The 20216-nt window shown below is 41.5% G+C and overlaps 1 protein-coding gene across 4 annotated transcripts in view; it reads right to left on the bottom strand.

Moving 5' to 3' along the window:
- The window catches only part of SYNJ1 (synaptojanin 1), a 176652-nt gene extending 157184 nt beyond the window's left edge, over positions 1–19468 (bottom strand). For all 4 annotated transcript variants that reach the window (XM_030202152.1, XM_030202153.1, XM_030202151.1 and 1 more), the window contains exons 1-2: positions 19374–19468; positions 19061–19207 (exon numbers count right to left, since the gene is read on the bottom strand). In XM_030202152.1, the coding sequence (XP_030058012.1) occupies positions 19061–19184 (124 nt within the window). In that variant the 5' untranslated portion in view covers positions 19185–19207; positions 19374–19468. The remainder of the gene's footprint in view (positions 1–19060; positions 19208–19373) is intronic.
- Positions 19469–20216: the final 748 nt, after the last annotated feature.

Raw genomic sequence — 20216 nt, forward strand, 5'->3', positions numbered from 1 at the left:
ACATTCCATGTAGAAGTCGGCCCTTGCGGATCACCAATGTGGCCGTGCAGGCTTCTGCTTCTGTGAGTCTGACGTCCTGCACGTACGTGCAGGACGTCAGACTCACAGAAACAGAAGCCTGCGCAGCCATCTACATGGAATGTTGCTAGTGGAATAGCAACATTCCATGTAGAATCTCCAATAGTAGCAACATTCCATGTAGAATCTCCAATGGTATCTATTTTACTGTCATAGTAATGCTTGAATGTTTTCACTTATATACACTGTCAGCTAGCACATTTGCTTATTTCCGATCTGAGGAAAAAGGGCAACCTTCGAAAGCTAATCAAGAAATGTATTAGGTTATGTCCAATAAAAAAGGTATCATCTTATTTTCTTTTCCATGTTTTATTTTGTTTGATTTCTATTGATAACCTTCTTGGTGGACAAACTCCACCAAGTGCTGAGGATTATCACAGATCTACTGCATAGCTTTGAAACTGTTTTCTCTTAATGTGTTGAATATTCCAGTAGATAGATTATGGGAAGATTTTCCTCCAATACAGTCTTTGAAGCTTTTTCTTTCATTAGAAAATATGCTACATCACATCATATTTGAGACAGCAGTCCTGCTTAGTTATTTAAAAATGTCAACACCAGATTTTCTATGGTTTGCTAATTGGCTAGAGTATTTTCACTAGGTAAATTCCCGTGATTTTTAGGGGACATTCTCCTAACCCAGATACCTAAAAATCCAAATGTTGATCTGAATGTAATTTCTAATTATAGACCAGTTGCTTTTATTCCTTTTTTTTTTTTAAATAAATAAAAGCAATGGAAGGGTTGGTAACTAGAGCTGTTCCGAATAGCGTATTTTACTATTCGGCCGAATACAAAGGGTGGACTTTGGTCCTGGGGAACTGAGTTCAATTCCCACTTCAGGCACAGGCAGCTCCTTGTGACTCTGGGCAAGTCACTTAACCCTCCATTGCCCCATGTAAGCCGCATTGAGCCTGCCATGAGTGGGAAAGCGCAGGGTACAAATGTAACAAAAATAAATATATTTCTATGTTATGTGAGATTAGCCGAGATTGGGTGGTGGGAGGCGGGGCTAGTGCTGGGCAAACTTATACGGTCTGTGCCCTGAAAATGACAGATACAAATCAAGATAAGGTATACACAAAAAGTAGCACATACGAGTTTATCTTGATGGGCAGACTAGATGGACCGGGCAGGTCTTTTTCTGCCGTCATCTACTATATTACTATATTAAATAATGAAAATTATTCTGCTAAATATGAATACAAATAATGGGCATTGAACTTTAACGTAACAAATAACAAAAGAAAAAGTGAAATCAGAGATCAAGTGTTTATTGCAGTAGGATTTAGCACAGTGGAGCCCCGGATTATTCGCATTCAAATTGAAATCACTATTCGGCCGAATACTAATCATGTATTCAGGGCTGAACTGAATGGAATATGAACATTCGGTACAGCCCTATTGGTAACTAAACAACTATTTTTTACTTAGAATTTCATGTTATTGTTCAGTAACAATAGGGTTTCTGAACAGGATTCAGCACAAACAATGCTAGGAATAGTTTCAGAAATCAGATTTTTAATATGTAAGAGGAGCAAGGCTACAGTAATGCAGTTTGACTTACCATCTGCATTCGAATTAGTAGTCCACAAATTATTACTACAAATTTTGAGTAAAATCAGGTATAGCTGGTAGGGTTTTGAATTGGTTTCAAAGTTTTTTTTTGTTGTTTTTTTTTTAATCCGATAGAATTTATAGGGTTAAGATGTCTGGGATGCTATCTAATCCATGGAAGGATATGTGTGGAGTCCCTCAGGGCTCTCCACAGTTTCCCATTCTTTTTAATGTTTTAATGCAATTCTTGAGTGAAGAATTCACCAGGGATAAAATCATTCATCTATACTGGTGATATTTTACTGATCCCACTGCCTCAGAATTCAGCAAACGTGCCAAAAGCACAAGGCTGGTATCCTCAAATATTTTGAAACTGAATGAGAAAAACTATGAGAACCCAATGCTTTCACAGTTGCTATTTAGGTGGAGTTGGGACTGGAAGGGTATGTCAATTTGGGGGAAATTTGTTGGGGAGGCGGGGAAGGATTACTTACTGTATAAAAATTGAATTGTCTATGTTGACTTGCAGATGTAATGTTTATTTGTTTAATAAAAATGTTTCAATGTAAAGAGAAAACAAAATTTAAGAGCCCTGTGTTCTAAAGGTCATTAGCGTTTTTAACGCATCTACAATTAGTGAGCGCGCTAACCGTGTAGGCACCTATAGGGATATTGTAGGCATGTACATGGTTAACGTGCATTAACGTCTTTAATGCACGTTAATGCACCTATAACGCGGCTTAGTAAATAGGGCCCTTATTTTGTTAGGAACACTGTGTCGAAACTTGATCACTAACAGGACTCCATTCCCCTTTGATTTGTCTTTTGAGGATCTTAAGTAGAATACTAGATTCCATATCATCTTTTGAAACACTATTTTTTAATCAAAAAAACAAAAAAAAACCCAAAACCCACTTTAATGGGTGTGAAATTGAAGGGCTTATTTCCAAAACCTGCTAAGTCCATATTGGACTTGGATGGTTTTGCAAATTATCCCTTTGATTACTATGAATTTGAATTATCCCTTCGATTACTTTGAATTTGATCAATTTAAGATTGAGGTACAGGCTCTTATTCTAACTAAATTAGATTACTGCAATGTTCTTTACATTGGTTGTTCAGGCAACATGTGAAAATTTTGAAGACTCTTCAAAATATGGCAGCAAGATTACTGTGTGGTGCTTGAAGTTATGATAGGAGAGCTCCCTCATTTGAAAGGTTATATTGGATACCAATGGAAGCACAAATCATTTTTAAATTACAAACACTAGACATCTTTGGAATCAATTGGTTTTACACATTTTCCAAATTCTAAAGGAATAAGATATAAAAAGGTGTTTGTACAATCCCTCTTTTATCAGGCAGCAAGGATATGGAATGATTAGCAATGCAATCTATGTTATTTTGGAGTCAACATAAATATTTTTCATCTCAGAAGTTTGTGGTATCTAAATTAAAACTGCAATTGTTAACTGATTTTATGTAATTCCTAGTTATGTCTAGTATTTTCTCGGTGCTCCACATTCAACTGTCAAACCTAACTGTAGAATATAAGAAACAGTACTCTAATATATTGTATCATCTAAGCAGGACTATGTGCGCTTTATGTAAAAAGAAAACAAGAAGTTTGGGGGGGGGGCGGGAATTAATCAAGCAGCGTTTAGGGCTTTAAGTTGCATTAATTACCCTTAATGCAACTTAAATGGCCCTAACGCTGCTTTTCTAAAAATAATGTGGTGCTATTTAAGTCACTGCGCATTATGGAGTAATGAGATGCAAAATATGCAAATGCATGTTTTCCATCTCATAACTATGCAAATGCCCTAATGCAAGTCATGTTAGGACCTCAGGACCATGGTAAAATAACCGCATCTTTTAGCTGCGGTTTATCATCTGGGATTTTCAGGTTGCAAAGCAGTGGCCAGATACTCCTGGGCCACTAACTGAAGGTCCTCCCCCCATGGGAAGCCCCTCCCGATAGATTGGTGGCCCAGGGTGGGGGTCTTTGGGCAGAGCGATGCTCAGTTGTCCCTGCCTGATCCAGCACCATATTCAAAATGGCACCCCTAGCAGTAGTATCATGCTACTACCGCTACGGGTAACATTCCATATGGAATATGACAACTAGCAGTAGTAGCTAGATACTGGTATTGCCAGGGGCATCATTTTGAAAGTTGAACTGGGCAGGAGCGACTGTGCATCACTTTTGAATGAAAAGCCTCCCGAACCCCAGGAGACCCCCTCCAACCCTGGACCACCAATCTAACAGGTGTGTGGTGGTGGGGAAACCTTCAGTTAGTGGCCCGGATGAAAAAAAGAGGATAAATAATAGATATTAATAATACAAGCAATTCTGTTTTGTATATATGTTTTAACAATATAAATTGGATGTTTAGACAATGGCAAAAATATAGATATATGCTTTTGTGTTATGCTTATATTTATCTGATGATGTCATACGTAACATGTTTTTTGTTCTCTCTTTATCACAGAGTATTTCAATTTGCAGAAAGTTGACTAGTTGTTAATTTTATCTACATGTTCTCTTTCTTGATTGGAAGTGAATAGGTATGTTCCTCTACGCATGTATATTTATATTATTATTTTTATGGTTTTCGATACATATATATGTTCTTATTTAAGTGTGTTATACATGAAATCTAAATGTTCGTTCATTGATTTGTATTTATGTTTATTTATAGACCCCTGACGCAGGCCTATACAGCCGAAACACGATTCGTGTCGGGTCGTTGTTTTAATTGTTTTGCAATAAAGAACTTGTTTAAGAAGACACCACTTGAGAGAGGACTTTTTTGTATCCAGTTTCCTTTGCTTCGTTGTTCTTCTGTGGAGAGAACACCTTCTCTGTGTGTTGGCTCGTTTAAAGTTTCTAATAGTCATGTTTTAACTGTATAAACTGTCTTCATAAGAAAGCTGTCCATACCCTTTCTAATTTTGCTATATATTTTTCCTATTAGAGCTGGTGACCAGAACTTAACATAAAACTCAAGGTATAGTCACACTATGGACTTATAGAGACAATGGTATTCTACTATTTATTCTCTAATCTTTTCCAAACAATTCTTAATATTGCATTTGCTTTGTTGACCACTGCAGAGGATTTCAATGTATTAATTGCCTAGGTAGTAACTCCTAACACAGAAATCACTTTATATCTAAAAAAGATAATGTTCAAGGTTATTTCTGTGGGTAAAACAGTGCAACCTAGTGCTCTGCAAATAGGTGCTGGTTTGTTTGTTTTTAAATTTCCTTGCAGATGTATTTTTAAAATATCAAGGTGTTTTGTTGTATTTTTAAAGAACTTTCATCATCATTATTATTTCCTTGTGACAAGGTCCTGCAGGCAGATGTTTTGGCACCATCCTTAGGCCCTGTGTACTAAGATGTGCTAGTGCTTTTAGCACCCATATGGGTGTCTCTAGCATTAGAACGCGCTAATTTTTAGCTCACGCTAAAAACGCTAGCGCGCCCAAAGCACAACTTAGTAAACAGGGCCCTTAGTCTCTTCTGTCTCACCAATTTAATGAACGCTTTTGTTAGAATTTTCTGTACATATCACAGTGCTGATTTGTAATGAGTTAGTAACTAGTAACATAGTAGATGATGGTAGAGAAAGACCTGTACAGTCCATCCAGTCTGCCCCACATGATAAACTCATATGTGCTACTTTATATGTAAACCTGACCTTGATTTGTATCTAATAGTCCACCCAAGCTTACTCAGTAAGTGAAAATCAAAAACACACTAGCTATGTGTAATTAGTATTTACCACTCACACTGTTATCAAATTATCCCACATCCACATCAAATGATGGAGAAAAAAAGCCTCGGTATCGCCACCCAGCCAGCCCGACAGTGTAGACTATAAGGCATGAGCACAGCGCACCATCATGTGGCTTAGAAAAAAAAACTCCATCAATTCTCGCACAAGTTACTTTACAATACAGTAATATGGAATAGCTATCTCTCTATCACTGCTTATTTAACAGTCGTGTCTCAAACTTCTCAGAATCAATTATTTGATATCATCAATTTCATATATAGAATGTCCGTCTTCTGAGCCACAGTGTTCCCTCACCCTGCCTTATAGTCTGCACTGTCGGGCTGGCTGGGTGGCAATATTGAGGCTTTTTTTCTCCATCATTTGATGTGGATGTGGGATAATTAGATAACAGTGTGAGTGGTAAATACTAATTACACATAGCTAGTGTGAGGCTGCGTTTTTGATTTTCACTTGATTTGTATCTGCCACTTTCAGGGCACAGACCGCAGAAGTCTGCCCAGCACTAGCCCCACCTCCCAACGACTGGTGCTGCCATCCAATCTCTGCTGAGCTTCTGAGGATCCATTCCTTCATGTTTATCCCAAGCATTTCTGAATTCTGTTACCGTTTTCATCTCAACCACCTCCCACGGGAGGGCATTCCAAGTATCCATCACTCTCCCCGTGAAAAAATACTTCCTGACATTTTTCTTGAGTCTGCCCCCCTTCAACCTCATTTCATGTCCTCTAGTTCTACCACCTTCCCATCTACGGAAAAGGTTTGTTTGCGGATTAATACCTTTCAAATATTTGAACGTCTGTATCATATCACCCCTGTTTCTCCTTTCCTCCAGGGTATACATGTTCAGGTCAGCAAGTCTCTCCTCATATGTCTTGTAACAAATCCCATACCATTTTTCTAGCTTTTTTTTTTGCACTGCTTCAATTCTTTTTACATCCTTAGCAAGATACGGCCTCCAAAACTGAACAAAATACTCCAGGTGGGGCCTCACCAACAACTTGTACAGGGGCATCAACACCTCCTTTCTTCTGCTGATCACACCTCTCTCTATACAGCCTAGCAACCTTCTGGCTACAGCCACCACCTTGTCACACTGTTTCATCGCCTTCAAATCCTCAGATACTCTCACCCCAAGATCCTTCTCCCTGTCTGTATATATCAGACTCTCGCAGCCTAACACATACATCTCCCGTGGATTTCTACTGCCTAAATGCATCATTTTGCATTTCTTGTGCATTGTATCTTGGCCCCTCCCTTACATATACTGGGCCCAAAAAGCAATGGCTGGAGGTTTTGAGTTTGTTGTTACCTTAGCATAAAGTAGCGAGGTCTTAATGTTAGTCCATATAAATGCTACCTAAATATGAATATTTACTTAAGCAAACATAAAAGGTACACTGTACAGCAGTTTGCTTCCAATCACAGTGGTGGGTATACTGTTGGGTGGACCTCACCCTTGGCAGGTGCGTAAGAAAATCTTGGATAGAGAGGGATGCTTTTTGATACTGACTGTGGAGCTTCGAGGTTTGGTATTCACCCTTATTAATTTATATGCATCCAATCAAAATCAAGGCCTCTTTTTTTTTTTCAACACGTGCCAAATATTCTGGCAAACAATATAGAAGGTATGCTTTTGATAGGAGGTGATATTAATATTACCCTGAACCCTGCAAGGGATAATTCAGCAATTAGGGTTAATTATGCAAGAAGGGATCATGCCCGGGCCCTTTCGTCTGTAGCGAAATGGGGCCTTCATGACATACGGAGGGAGGTACATGGGGGTGAAAGGGACATCTATTATTCTAATCTGTATGACACATATTCTAGGATTGACATGTGGTTCGGGGACTCCCTGATCAGAAGATCTGTTTCTGCAACAGATATACCCCCGAGGACATAGTCAGACCATGCTCCCCCTCACAGTACATTTAGTTTTTGCTAGGGGCAAGACTCATCATCTCCCTTAGCATTTGCAGGATAGATAACCTGAGACATCTAGAACAGTTAGAAAAAAGCCTTCAAGAATATTTGCAAAATTAATGATACTCCAGATTTAACTCCTTTGACGTTATGGGAGTGATTTTAATAATAAGAGCGAGTAAATTATTAGCACACAAACTAAAGCGGCAGACAACATAAAATTACATCCATACAGTTCTGGATGCCTACTCTAAAGTATGTACAGCTAACAGCTATTCAGAAGGCCTTTTAAAACTATTATGAGCAACTTTACACTCCGGAGAGTGACCGCTCTTGGGAAGATAGAGAAAAATTCCTAGAGGGTGTAGCTCTCCCAGGGTTGGCTTCATCTGAGACAGAGGGACTTTCTGTTCCTATCACTCACGAAGAAGTGCTATGGGCCATTAAGACCCTCCCATCGGGTAAAGCTCTGGGATCAGACAGTTTAGTAATAAAAGTTTTAACCAAAATTTAAGGGTATCTTGGCTCCAGTGCTAGACAGAGTTTATAACTCTATCGAAAAGGATACTATTTTGCTCTACTCGTGGCGCTTAGCCATGGTAACCATCCAATTGAAGACTGGTAAATCCGTACATTTATGTAGCTCATATAGGCCCATTTCTCTCTTGTGTACCGATTACAAGGTTCTCACTAAAATTGGCTCATAGATTACAAAAGGTTCTGCCTTGTCTTATACATGACGACCAGGCGGGAAACAGTGGATAATACCCAACAGGCTTTACGGCTGATTGCAGCTGTGGAAAAAGGATGGGGATCCAGCTATTCTGGTATCATTGGATGCAGAGATGGCCTTTAATAGGGTTTCTTGGCCCTTTCTAACAGCTATGCTATAGAAGATAGGTTTGTCAGGGGCCTTCTCTGCAGCGCATTCAGGCACTATACAAGTATCCGTTGGCTATGCTCAAGCTTAATGGCTCATGAACTGACGCTTTTGAGTTGCGGAGGGGCACTCGCCAGGGGTGTGTGCTCTCCCCCTTATTTGCTATATCGATTGAACTTTTGGCAGCTATGATTCGTACATCTTCTGCTATAATTGGAATCCAAGTGGGAGGGTTGACCCATAAACTTATGCTGTTTGCAAATGATATACTTCTTATGTTAACCAACGCCCAAACTTCCCTAACAGCGATATTTTAGACACCTATGGTCAGGTCTCGGAATTTAAGATAAATTTGCAGAAATCAGAAGTACTGAACTGACTATGACACCCAGAGACACCCTACCTTTACAGTGTGCTGTTCCGTCTCTTCTGGTATAGGAACACTGGCACCCAATCCGTCGCAGTACAAACATTCCAGTAAAATTCTTTAACACTGGAGGAGACACAGTCTACATATAACAGTTTGGAACATCGCGATTTGCAGCTTTTGTGGTGATTATGCCAATTTGTTGACTTCCGGGAGGATTTTCCACCTGATGTACATTTTTCTAGTTAAGAACTTGGGTGGGCGGTTATGAATAGCCACTCACTCTAAATATCGAATTCAGCATCAAAAGCAATGGTGAACTGTTGCATTTGGATTTAAAATGTTACTTGTACAAACCTGGCCCCATGTTGCATATTATGCTATACAATTTATGTGAATGTTAATGCTTGTAATACATGAATGGTAGGTTGCAGTATGAGAGAGCTGAACGATGGTTTGTATGTAAGAGTGTGAGTGGAATGGGCATATATATTAGTAGTTTAACAGAATTTTAATCTATTGGTTATTGTAACATTAATAAAGGAATTTTGATGTATGCATAGTTTTAGTAGTATTGTATGTATTAGAGATAATACAACTACAGTGAAATAAATTTACCCTGTGTGTGCACATTGTAAAGTATGGGACATTTATAATACTTGGAGGTCATCTCTTCATGTCCCCTAAGGTCACTAATAGTACTGTCTCTATACTGGCTACTCCATCGATTGTGTTTCATAGCATAATTAGAACGGGATGAGAGGAGATGGGAAGGGATGGGGTGGTTTTCTTATTTGAACAAAAAAATCTGAAATGCATGTACTAAAGCTTTTTGATATTAATCACTTATTACTGTTTGGATATTGTATTGCATTTTCATTGCACAAGTAAAAAGACACCACCTAAGTAGACATGATGGCAAATTCTGCATAGGACACCTAGGGTTAGAAAAGGCTTGTCTCAAGTCTGGACTACTTGCAATTTCCAACCTGCTTTATATAAAGCTTGATGAACATGAAACCTTCTGTAAAACATGGATAGAGCTGCAGAAAATACACATGCATTTCTCTAAACATGCAGTAGGAATAACCACTCTCCCCCACCATAAAAAAAGGATCTGCTCTGCTTGTCCATATGAATGAAATCATGTGCACCTTTACTAAAAGGTTATCACATACTCCAAGTTTTTCCAGTGTCTTGTATGATCATTGCATAGGTCCGCCAGGAAAATCAAGAAATAAAATGGACAGAAGTGGTAAAGTGTAGAAAATGACAAACAAACAAAAAAAATGAAAAAAAAAAAAAGTCCTTTGCTCCCTTCTGATCCTCCTCCCCACTGGTCTGTCACCTCTTTCTACCCACTGACTGTAGCTTACATTTTCCTGTGGCCCAGCAACTATTCACACAGACCAGCTCTGTGGCCTTCCTTCTGCCACATCCCACCCACTCTATTGCAAGTTCCTGTTTTGACTGCTAAACAGAAAGTTGCTCTCTGTGAATCACGGCTGGGCCATAGGGAAATATAAGCTACAAGCAGCAAGTAGAAAGATGCCAGACCCATGTGGAGGATTACGAGAAAAGACAGGTGCTGGTTGGCTAGACCCATGGAAGATGGGGAGGAGGAGGGTGCTGGAGGGAAGGAAAAAAGGTGCTGAACCCATGGGAGGAACGTGGGATAGAGGCAAGGGAGAGAGGTGCTGGACCCATAGGAGTAGGGGGCTAGAGGCAAGGGAGAGAGGTGCTGAACTTGCAGTAGGGAGGAGGGAAGGAAAAGGAAAGACATGCTGGACCAAGGGGATGAAGGAAGAGGGAGTCAAATATTGAACCCACAGTGGGAAAGAAAAAGGGAAGGGAAGGAAGAGAGGGAGAGACAGATTGGTGTGGAAGAGAGGAGAAGCTGGACAGAGGGAGGTAACAGAAACAGAGGGGAAATGATGTGCATGGGGGGAGCATACGGAAGGAACACGAAGGGGAGGTGCTGCATGGGGATGGTATATGGACACAGAAGGGCAATGCCAGACACAGGAATGGGGTATGTTAGACATGGTGGAGAACAGGAAAACAGAGGGGAGGAGGGGCATAAAGGAGTGATGTTCGACACAGGGAGAGAGGATAGGGAGAAAGAGGTGATGATGGATGCAGGAATATGAACATAGGGGAGATAGTGGACAGGAAAATATAGGGACAGACACAGAGAAGGAAAATGCTGAACATGGGGGACGATAGGGACACAGATGGAAGATGGATGGTGGACATGGCGGAGAACAGATGTCACATGGACAGGAGACCCTGGTAAGCAAGTTAAGAAAAGTCAGAGGGAAGCAGAAACTAGAGCCTGAGATCAACACGATTTAAAAAATAAAACGACCGGACAACTAAAGGTAAAAAATAAAATAAAAAAATAAAAGATTTTCTATTTTGTGATTAGAGTATGTCAGATTTGAAATGCACATCCTGCCAGAGCTGGTGTTAGACATAGCTGGGGCCCAGGGCAGAAAGTTGGGAGGGGGCTCTAAAGTCACTACCAGGCTGCACTTTCTTCAGCTTCCAGCAGGCTTGAGGCTTTCTCTGGTCAGAGGCCAAGTGCAGTTGCCCTAGTCGCATTCCCCTAACACCATCCCTGGCATGTGCCATCTTTATACTTTTCACAGTACAGGAGTAAATGCATCTCTTTCTATATTTCTGGTTTTGTACTACATAACTGTTTGAGGCTTGTGTAGATGGGGTCAGCGCTTACAGTGACAAGGACAAACTTTGTCCCTGTGTGTCTCTCTCTCTAACAGACTGGCCTTCCAGCCCTACTCAGGTTGTTGTCTTTATGATTCATGACCCACAGAGAGCACAAATTAAAGAATGGAAAGGAAACTGGACTTCCACCTCTCTCTGTGAGGTGCAGTGCCAGCGCGCCAGGCCCTCTGCTTGCTTTCTACACCAAAGCAGAGGGAGGTTTGCAGGGGGGGGGGGGGGGGGGGAGTTAATTGGTAATTTAGTATGTGCTGGGAGTGCCTCAAACAGGCTGGTCAGCACAATCTGTTGAGGTCTAGGGACCTGGGGAAGCTGAGAGGAGCAGAGGAATATTTCTGCAGTCCTGTGACAGCAGGCTGTCTTTCATAACATGTCCCAGAAGTGGACTTCTTTGCTGCACTGTCTCCCAAGTAAACATGAGCTGGCCTTTAAAGGGGTATCACTGTCCCCCCCCTCCCCCCCCCCCCAAAAAAAAGCAAAAAAGAAACAGGGACAATGAGAGGTACCTATTAGCAGTAGATTGAGATAACATGGAATCAATTGTCTGCTGTTCCTTAAATCAACAATCTATGTAAGCTTTTTCCATAGAATATCCCAAAGGAGAGAATAAATTTCTTTGTTTTACAGGTGATCTCACTCTGAACTATTTGCTCTGGAGCCACTGTAGACTTTCCCCCAAAATTAACCTTAAAAAAAACTATTCTCCTTTCTGTGTGAGTAATTTTAGAAAAGTGAATTAGACTTAAGTTTAGATTTGGACTTTAAATTGTTGGTACCAAAGCTGGATTCCATTCTGGTTAAGATGGAGCTAATCCTTTTGCAACAGGCTCTTTCTTCCCCAGAAAGCTCCCAACTTTAACCATCTAAAGCCCTTTCCTTCACACCACTGACTCATTTGAATTGGAGCTCCAGAATTCAGTCTGCTTCTGGAGTCCAGCACATGAAACATGGAGAATTTCTGAGAATGTAAGGCACAAAGAAATGAAAATAAGCACGAGGAGATTGGGATTAGATCTAAAAGATCAATCTTAAAGATGATATTGTTGCAAGGGGGTCAAAAAGGCAGACAGACCATTGTTTAGGAGGTCTCTGACCTTTTTTGGTTTGCGCTGGTATCAGGATCCCTCAGTACCTGTTCCAATGGAGGAGAGGAGGAAGGGGAAGACCAGAACATGCCCCTCTAAATCTGGTGTGCCTTCAACCCTGAGACAGGCGATTCTCAACATGTATAGAGCTCCCCAAGGGTGTAGCTACTGGTGGACCCAGGCCCACCCAGAAGCGCTACACCCCAGTCAATGAAAATTCAACATCCCCTCTCTTCCTTCCCTCCAACCTCCCGCATGTCCAGCGGCTCTTCCCTTCCCTCCTCCCTCGCATGTCCAGTGCCTCTCACCCCTCCCACAGTTCTGGCACTTCCATGTATTTCTTACCCTCCCCCGCCACAGCAGTGCTTTTTGCACTTTAATGAGCCGCCGGACAGGAGCTCTACACAGTGAGTCGGGGCCTTCCCTCTACTGCGTCTCACCCACTAAAGCTGGAACCTGTTGGCTGCTGCGGGCCTGCGAGGCAAGCGTTACCAAGGTATCAGCCCTGAGCCTGTATCATATCTAGCAGGGCTCCTATATACTCCAACTGGCGAACTGGTTGAAGGTAGGACTTGGGATAATTTATGACAAATGCCAGCAGCTCTAACACCTGAATAGTTATTTATTTATATTTGTTACATTTGTACCCCACATTTTCCCACCTATTTGCAGGCTCAATGTGGCTTACATAATACCGTAAAGGCGTTCGCCAGTCGGTTGATAACAAATACAAGGTTGTATTGTGGTCAGATGAGGAAGGTGTGCGTCAGGCACCGTGAAGGTAGAAGGGAATGAGGATTCTATATTAGTCAGCACGATCACTGGTTGTGCTGTGTTGCTGGATGTGGGGATTTACGTTGGATCAGTGGGGTATGCCTTTTTGAAGTGGTTGGTTTTCAGTGATTTTCTGAAGTTTAGATAGTTATGGATTGCTCTTACAGCTTTTGGGAGTCCATTCCATAGTTGTGCACTTACGTAGGAGAAGCTGGATGCGTAAGTTGTTTTTATATTTAAGTCCTTTGCAATTTGGGTAGTGTAAGTTTAGGTATGATCGTGAAGATCTGATTCTGTTTCTGGTTGGTAGGTCTATTACTACTACTACTACTATTTAGCATTTCTATAGCGCTACAAGGCATATGCAGCGCTGAGGTCTATGAGGTCTGTCATGTATCCTGGGACTACGCCGTAGATGATTTTGTGGACAAAGGTGCAGATTTTGAAGATGATTCGTTCTTCGATTGAGGGCCAGTGCAACTTTTCTCGGAGGGGTTTAGCATTATCGAAGCGTGATTTACCAAATATCAGCCTGGCAGCTGTGTTTTGGGCAGTCTGGAGTTTTTTTTGCGAGTTGTTCTTTACATCCCACGTAGATTGCGTTGCAGTAACCTGCATGGCTTAGGACCATAGATTGTATTAGGTTTCAAATGATTTCCCTTGGGAAGAAAGGTTTTATTTGTTTAAGTCTCCACACTGAATAGAACATTTTCTTTATTACGGAGTTTACTTGGCTCTCAAGGGTAAGGTTGCGGTCAATTGTGACTATAAGGATTTTTAGGTTGTCTGAGGTAGGGAGGGAGTGTTCCGGGGTGTTTATGGTTTGTACTTGTTATGTGGAGATGAGGATGAGGCAGCGTGTTTTTTCAGTATTCAGTTTCAGTTGGAAAGAGTTTGCCCAGGAGTCCATGATGTTCAGGCCGTCATTAATTTCATTGGTTATTTCTGTCAAATCATGACTGAAGGGAATGTAGATTGTGACATCTGCATAGATGAACGGATTCAGGCCTCGGTTGGATAAGGACTTTGCCAGTGGGATCATCATCATGTTGAAGAGTATTGGTGATAATGGTGATCCTTGAGGTACTCCACAGGTAGCTTTCCACGGTGCTGATATGTATGAGTTTGATTTTACTCAGTAAGTTCTGGTGGTTAGAAAACCCTTTATCCAGTTAAGTACATTTCCATCAATCCCGAAGTGGCCAAGGAGTCTTAGTAATATATTGTGGTTTACCATGTTGAATGTGCTCGACATGTCGAATTGGAGAAGTATACTTTTACCTGTGGCTATTTCTTGCCTTAATTTGGCCAGGAGAGTGACTAGGACAGTTTCAGTACTGTGGTGGGGATGGAATCCTGTGAGTCGTGTAGTACTGAGTACTTATCAATGTATTCCGTAAGCTGTTTGGTCACCAAACTCTCCATCAGTTTGACCACTAGTGGGATAGATGCAACTGGGCAGTAATTGGTTAGGTCACTTGTGTTTTTCTTGGCGTCTTTTGGTATTGGGGTGAGTAGGATGTTGCCATATTCTTCGGGGAAGAGACCTTGTTGTAGCATGAAGTTTAGATGGGATGTGAGGTCTGCTATGAAGTGGACAGGGGCAGATTTGAGTAGATGACTGGGACATATGCCCAGTTTGCAGTGGGTGTTGGCAAACCTAAGAGTCGTTTTTGTAATTGATTCAATGGTGAGGAGAGTAAATGTTGACCAGATACGGTCAGCTGGGCATCCACCCAGGATTAGGTCCAGGTCGTTGAAGAAGTTTTCGATGTCATTGCTGTGCTGAGGAAGTGTGCCGTGTAATTTTATTATTTTTTCGTTAAAGTATTTAGCAAGTTTGTCTATGGGTGGGATGTCTGTGTTGGTTGTGGTGATAGGGGTGGTGTCTAATAACTTGTTTATGAGTTGAATTAGTTTCTTCATATCTTTGTAATCCGGTCCTATTTTAGTTTGGCAATAGGACCTTTTAGTTTGTCTTATTGCATATTTGTTATTTTCTGTGTGTTTGTTTCCATGCATTGAGTGTATGTTCATCTTTTGTTTTTTTACATGCTCGTTCAAGTTCCTGGATTGTGTTTTGAGTTTTTTTAGTTCGTTATTGAACCATGGTGTCAAGTTGGTGCCGAACTTCTGCTGGGAGCACAAGTACCCTCAATGCCAAATTGGGAGCTCCCTGCAGCAACTGCGCCAGCTCCTATGGGAGCATGCTCCGGAACTGCTCATTGAAGGTGGGCATTGGCAAGGGTATGGGGGCAGAGGCAGTCTGAGAAGGTGTTGGTGCCGAACCAGTGGTGGGGACCTGGCCACTCAATGACAGGCACACCAGCACCACTTCCACGGAGGAGCGGTCCTCCTGATGCAAACACTTCTCAGGTATTGGAATGTCCGATGCCTCAATGCTCCCAGCACCGTGCTTCGAGGAAGACCGATGTTTAAGCTTCTTGGGCTTCTCCTGATGCACAGAACTTACAGTCCCCCGGTGCCGACGAGGACACTGCTGAATCTGAGCATCTCCTCGATGTCGGGTTCAACGTTGACCAGTCCCAGGACCTGCCAACAATGCCCGGAGTCGAGGCTGGTGGAGACCCACTCATGCTGGTGCACTCCCAGTGGATGCTGATGTCAGAGCAACCATGGAGGTCAAAGGTCTGGCCTTCAAAGAGCCAAAAAGATGCTCCATTTGAGCCAATCGCACCTTCTGGGTTCATGATTTGGCACAAGGCACCCGATACCCCAAATGTGTGGGTCCATGACAGAAATCACGCAATACACTTGGCGCACCGCTTGAAGCCACTGGGGGGTCTTCTTGGACACCGAAAAAAGAATTGCGGTTCAAGATTGTGCTGTTTAATTTAGCTGCAAAAAAGGGGAAAATATTTAAATTGAGTTCAGGGCTGTGGCCTAACCACGCAGCCACTCATGAAAAAATAAAGAAAACTTTAAAATGCTCAAAAAGAACTGAAATATAACAGGAAGGGAAAAAACATAAAATAGAGAAAACAAATGAAAATAAAACAGCAGCACAGGAAGGCACTCGCTTGAATAGGTAGCACAGCGTGAGGAAGAGACCACAGAACACATCCTCTCTGCTCCACCGAAAAATGAAGACTGGAGGACCCGCACTCCTGCATTGGGTGGGAAGGCAAAAGCGCATATGCAGTGGAACGCTGCTAGAAAGTTCTACACTGTAAGCTAGTCAGCATCTGCACTGGGTTCCATCAGGATGATGTCACCCACATGTGAAAATAGGACGGCCTGCTTGTCCTACATTTTTGTGCAAACACATTTTAAAAAAACGTTCAGTATTATGTTTACAAATGTATATTCTTCTTCACGGAAAGGGTGGGAATTTGAGGAACGGCATTTCGATGGAAGTGGTAGAGACTAAAACAGTATCTGAATTCAAGAGAGCTTTGGACAAGTACATAGGGAGTGACCGGGAGAGTAGACAAAATGGATGGGCAGACTGGATATGGTCTTTATCTGCCCACATTTTTCTCTGTTTTTATATTGATGAAACAGCTCTGGCTAATATGTAAAGGTGCGAGGAGGACTAGCCTAATGGTTAGAATAACAGACTGAGGACCAGAAAACCAGAATTTAATTCAGTTTCTATTAGTACATGCAAGGCTCTACAGGGCAGAGACTCATGGTACCTGTAAATAGTTGCACAGTGCCATAGGAATGCCTAAATAAACAGAACCATTTGTAACCCATGAGAAAGAAAGAAAGAAAGAAAGAAACATTCAGCACAAATAAACCACTTAAGAGACACACTTCAACGCACATAAACAATGCTTTTTAAAGAAAAGCTCTGATGGTACAATGAAACTACTGCACAGCAGGAGAAATGAGTTTTGGACTATGGTCACATGTAATACATATGTTAAACAGCATGACATAGAATCAGAAAAGGAGTTCTTTCCAGCTCACAACTTGCAGAAGAATCCTGTGAGCCTGGTGTTCAGTCAGGAGATTATGAAAAAAAAAAATCAAATTACTCCTCTTCCCTCCCCCTAAAAAAAGAGGCTCATGCTTGTTTGTGTTCCTAATTTAAAACTATCAACCCAGGCTATCTCAGTAGCTTCATACAATTAAAGCAATTTCCTGTTATTCAATGAGAACCAGATCATATCAAATCTTGTTTGGCATCCCAACCCACGTTCTTTATATGGTTTACAAAAAGAATAAAACAGCTAACTTTCAAAAAGCAAGGTTAAGCAACATTTACCTTGTGGTATTCTTGTTTGATGATATCCAAGCGTATAAACATTATGCAGGCTTTCTCAGAATACTTGAGATATCTGATTCTGAGAATGTAACAGATCAAGCCCAGGGATGGGCATGTGCCTAGAACAGGACTATTTTCAACTTAATCTAACAATTTGTTATTGTAAATAAACCGTTCCAACATTTTTGAAGCTTCACACTGTCCGAAGTCTTATTATTATTAGCATTTGTATAGCGCTACCAGACGCACGCAGCGCTGAACACCTGACACACCTAGGCTCTTATTGCATGTTTATGAATACCACTGCAAGGGAGATTTATTTTAATAAGGTGAAAAGTGCTTGTGATAAACAGACCATCCCCTTTGAGAGCTGGGGCCTAAGGAAAAAAATCAGTAGGGATCTAAGAATTTTCTAGGACAGGGGTGAACCTTTTTTGGTTCCCACACCTGCTTCCTAAACCACATGTCCACTAGTGACTACATGGGTCACTATTAGCTGCTAAGTGCTAAAATGTCACTAAAATTAGTTCATAGTGTTTGCATTTGATATACCACCTACAGAACTGCTTATCTAAGTGATCTACAATATCAAATACTCAGTAAAAATTACAGTAGTACACAGTCATACTACTACCTGTCCTAATAACTATCTTCACTCTGTCTAGGAAATTTCAATAAATTGCCTCAGATATCATGACCCTTCTCCGGACCCTGGGACTTGTTAAGAACCGCTGTTCAATAAAAGCTCATTTATTTTACCAGATGGGTGCTGCAGGTTGAGCGATATCCTTGAGCCACAGAGAATAAATAAAAGTCAAATAAGATCAAGAATCCAAGGTCAGTCAAGAATATCTCAAGATTATCATTCGTTTAAAATCTTCTTTTACTTAACTGCTGTGTAATTACACAAAATTACATTAATAAATCTAAGACATAGATACTTAGATAATCCATAAAAGTAGTTAACTCATTTTGATAATACATTCAATATCTCAGTTCAAAAACATTTCACAAACCATATATTTTCACTCATACTTAATGGATTAAGAGCTCAGCCACTAGAATTTTCCTAGACGTCAAACATTTCGTACGCTAAGCCTCGGAAACCTACCGCTACACTTGAGCTAAGCAACTTTTCTGAAGCATGAACCAATGACTTGCCTGTCAATAAAGTCATGCTGCTTACTAACCAACACACTAGAATATATTCTCAGAAATCGGTACCCCTCCCCCCCCCCCCATGACACGGTGCAAGCTAAATTTTATCAAATTAACTCATCCTTCCAAGTGGCCAAGGCAAGACAGGGCATTAAAATACGTACAATTTATAAACATCCAAATAACATCCTGCCTAAATTTCAGCACCAGATGGTTTAGAACTTGACCTTCACTGAATGTTTCTACTACGACCAAAACGGTTTACTAACACCAGAAATAGGAGTCTTTTATATGCCGCAGTGTTTAAAAAAAAAATCATCTGTCAGGGACCGATCCACACGTTCTCATCATCAATATTTTTTCATGGGTTATTATAACACCGTTCTATGGTTGGCAATGCATTAAGCAACGCTGTACTATTCAACCCACATCAAACCTTGCATCCCTTGTGACTTACAGAGAACTGCCACAGCCCCGGACTCAAACATCAGACATTCTTCCTTGTTTCTTGCTTCCACTATTACACTAAACGGAGGAGGATCCAGTTTGTGGTAGACCCGATATCCCTTGCTGAAAGCCATAATACCTTGATGAAGAGATAACCCTAAAACAAGAAAAAAGCAGTTACGGCGCTATCCACGAAACAGCAAGTCACACGCAGCATTTGACTTCCCTCCTCTTCATACAGGACCGGAGACCCCTCCTCTCCTCCCCTTCCGCCGTCGGACACCTGTCTCCCCATTCCCAACCTCTCTGATCCCATGTCCCACCTTCCAATTCGTGTTTAAGCCGTCAATGACCTGCCCCCCCAGTTTTCCTGCTCCGACGTCCCGCCGCCACCACCACCGTTCTGACGCAACGTCTTCTCTGACTGCCGCGGCGTCCCGCCCTACCGGAAACAGGAAGTCGCTCCAGAGAGAGGGCAGCCAGTGGGCAGTGCCCACACTGCACTGGGCAGGCCTACGCGCTTTGGCTGTGTTTAACTGATGTTTGCGATTTTTGGAAAGGGATTTTCCTTTTTAACCATTTTGAATATAATTTTCTAAAGCATTTTTTTTTAGTAGGAGGTATGCAGCAGGAATCCTGCTGCGGGATATGTTTTTCACTTCTATCCTAGCTAACATTTAATCATCTCTCTGACCTCAGGTGCAACTTTCTTAGTCACCTTATTTTCTTAAATCCTCTTACTGTCTTACCTATCTCTATGTTACTACTACTGCTGCTTATACCCTACACCACTGGTTCCCAGACCTGGTCCTGGAGGCACCCCAGCCATATTTATGACAGAGATTTGCTTGCACTGGCTACACTGCATGGAAATTTCATGAATATTAATTGGTGAAAACTTGACTGGCTGGGGTGCCACCAGGACCAGGTTTGGGAACCGCAGCCCTAAACTGGCTGTTAATTTGCTCTATTAGTATTGTGTTGACATTGTAAGTAGTATACTATCAGAAACTCAATAATATTTGCTCTTAATATTCAATATTAGCCTATGCCTCAGGATAATTATCCACATAAGATTATAACTTTTAAATAACTGAAGCCTCATAAGCCCAGGGTACCACAACCTTTGGACCACCCTTTAACGGACTATCATCATAGGCTTCCAC

Source organism: Microcaecilia unicolor, chromosome 4 (genome assembly GCF_901765095.1).
Source record: "Microcaecilia unicolor chromosome 4, aMicUni1.1, whole genome shotgun sequence".
Taxonomy (NCBI): Eukaryota; Metazoa; Chordata; class Amphibia; order Gymnophiona; family Siphonopidae; genus Microcaecilia; species Microcaecilia unicolor.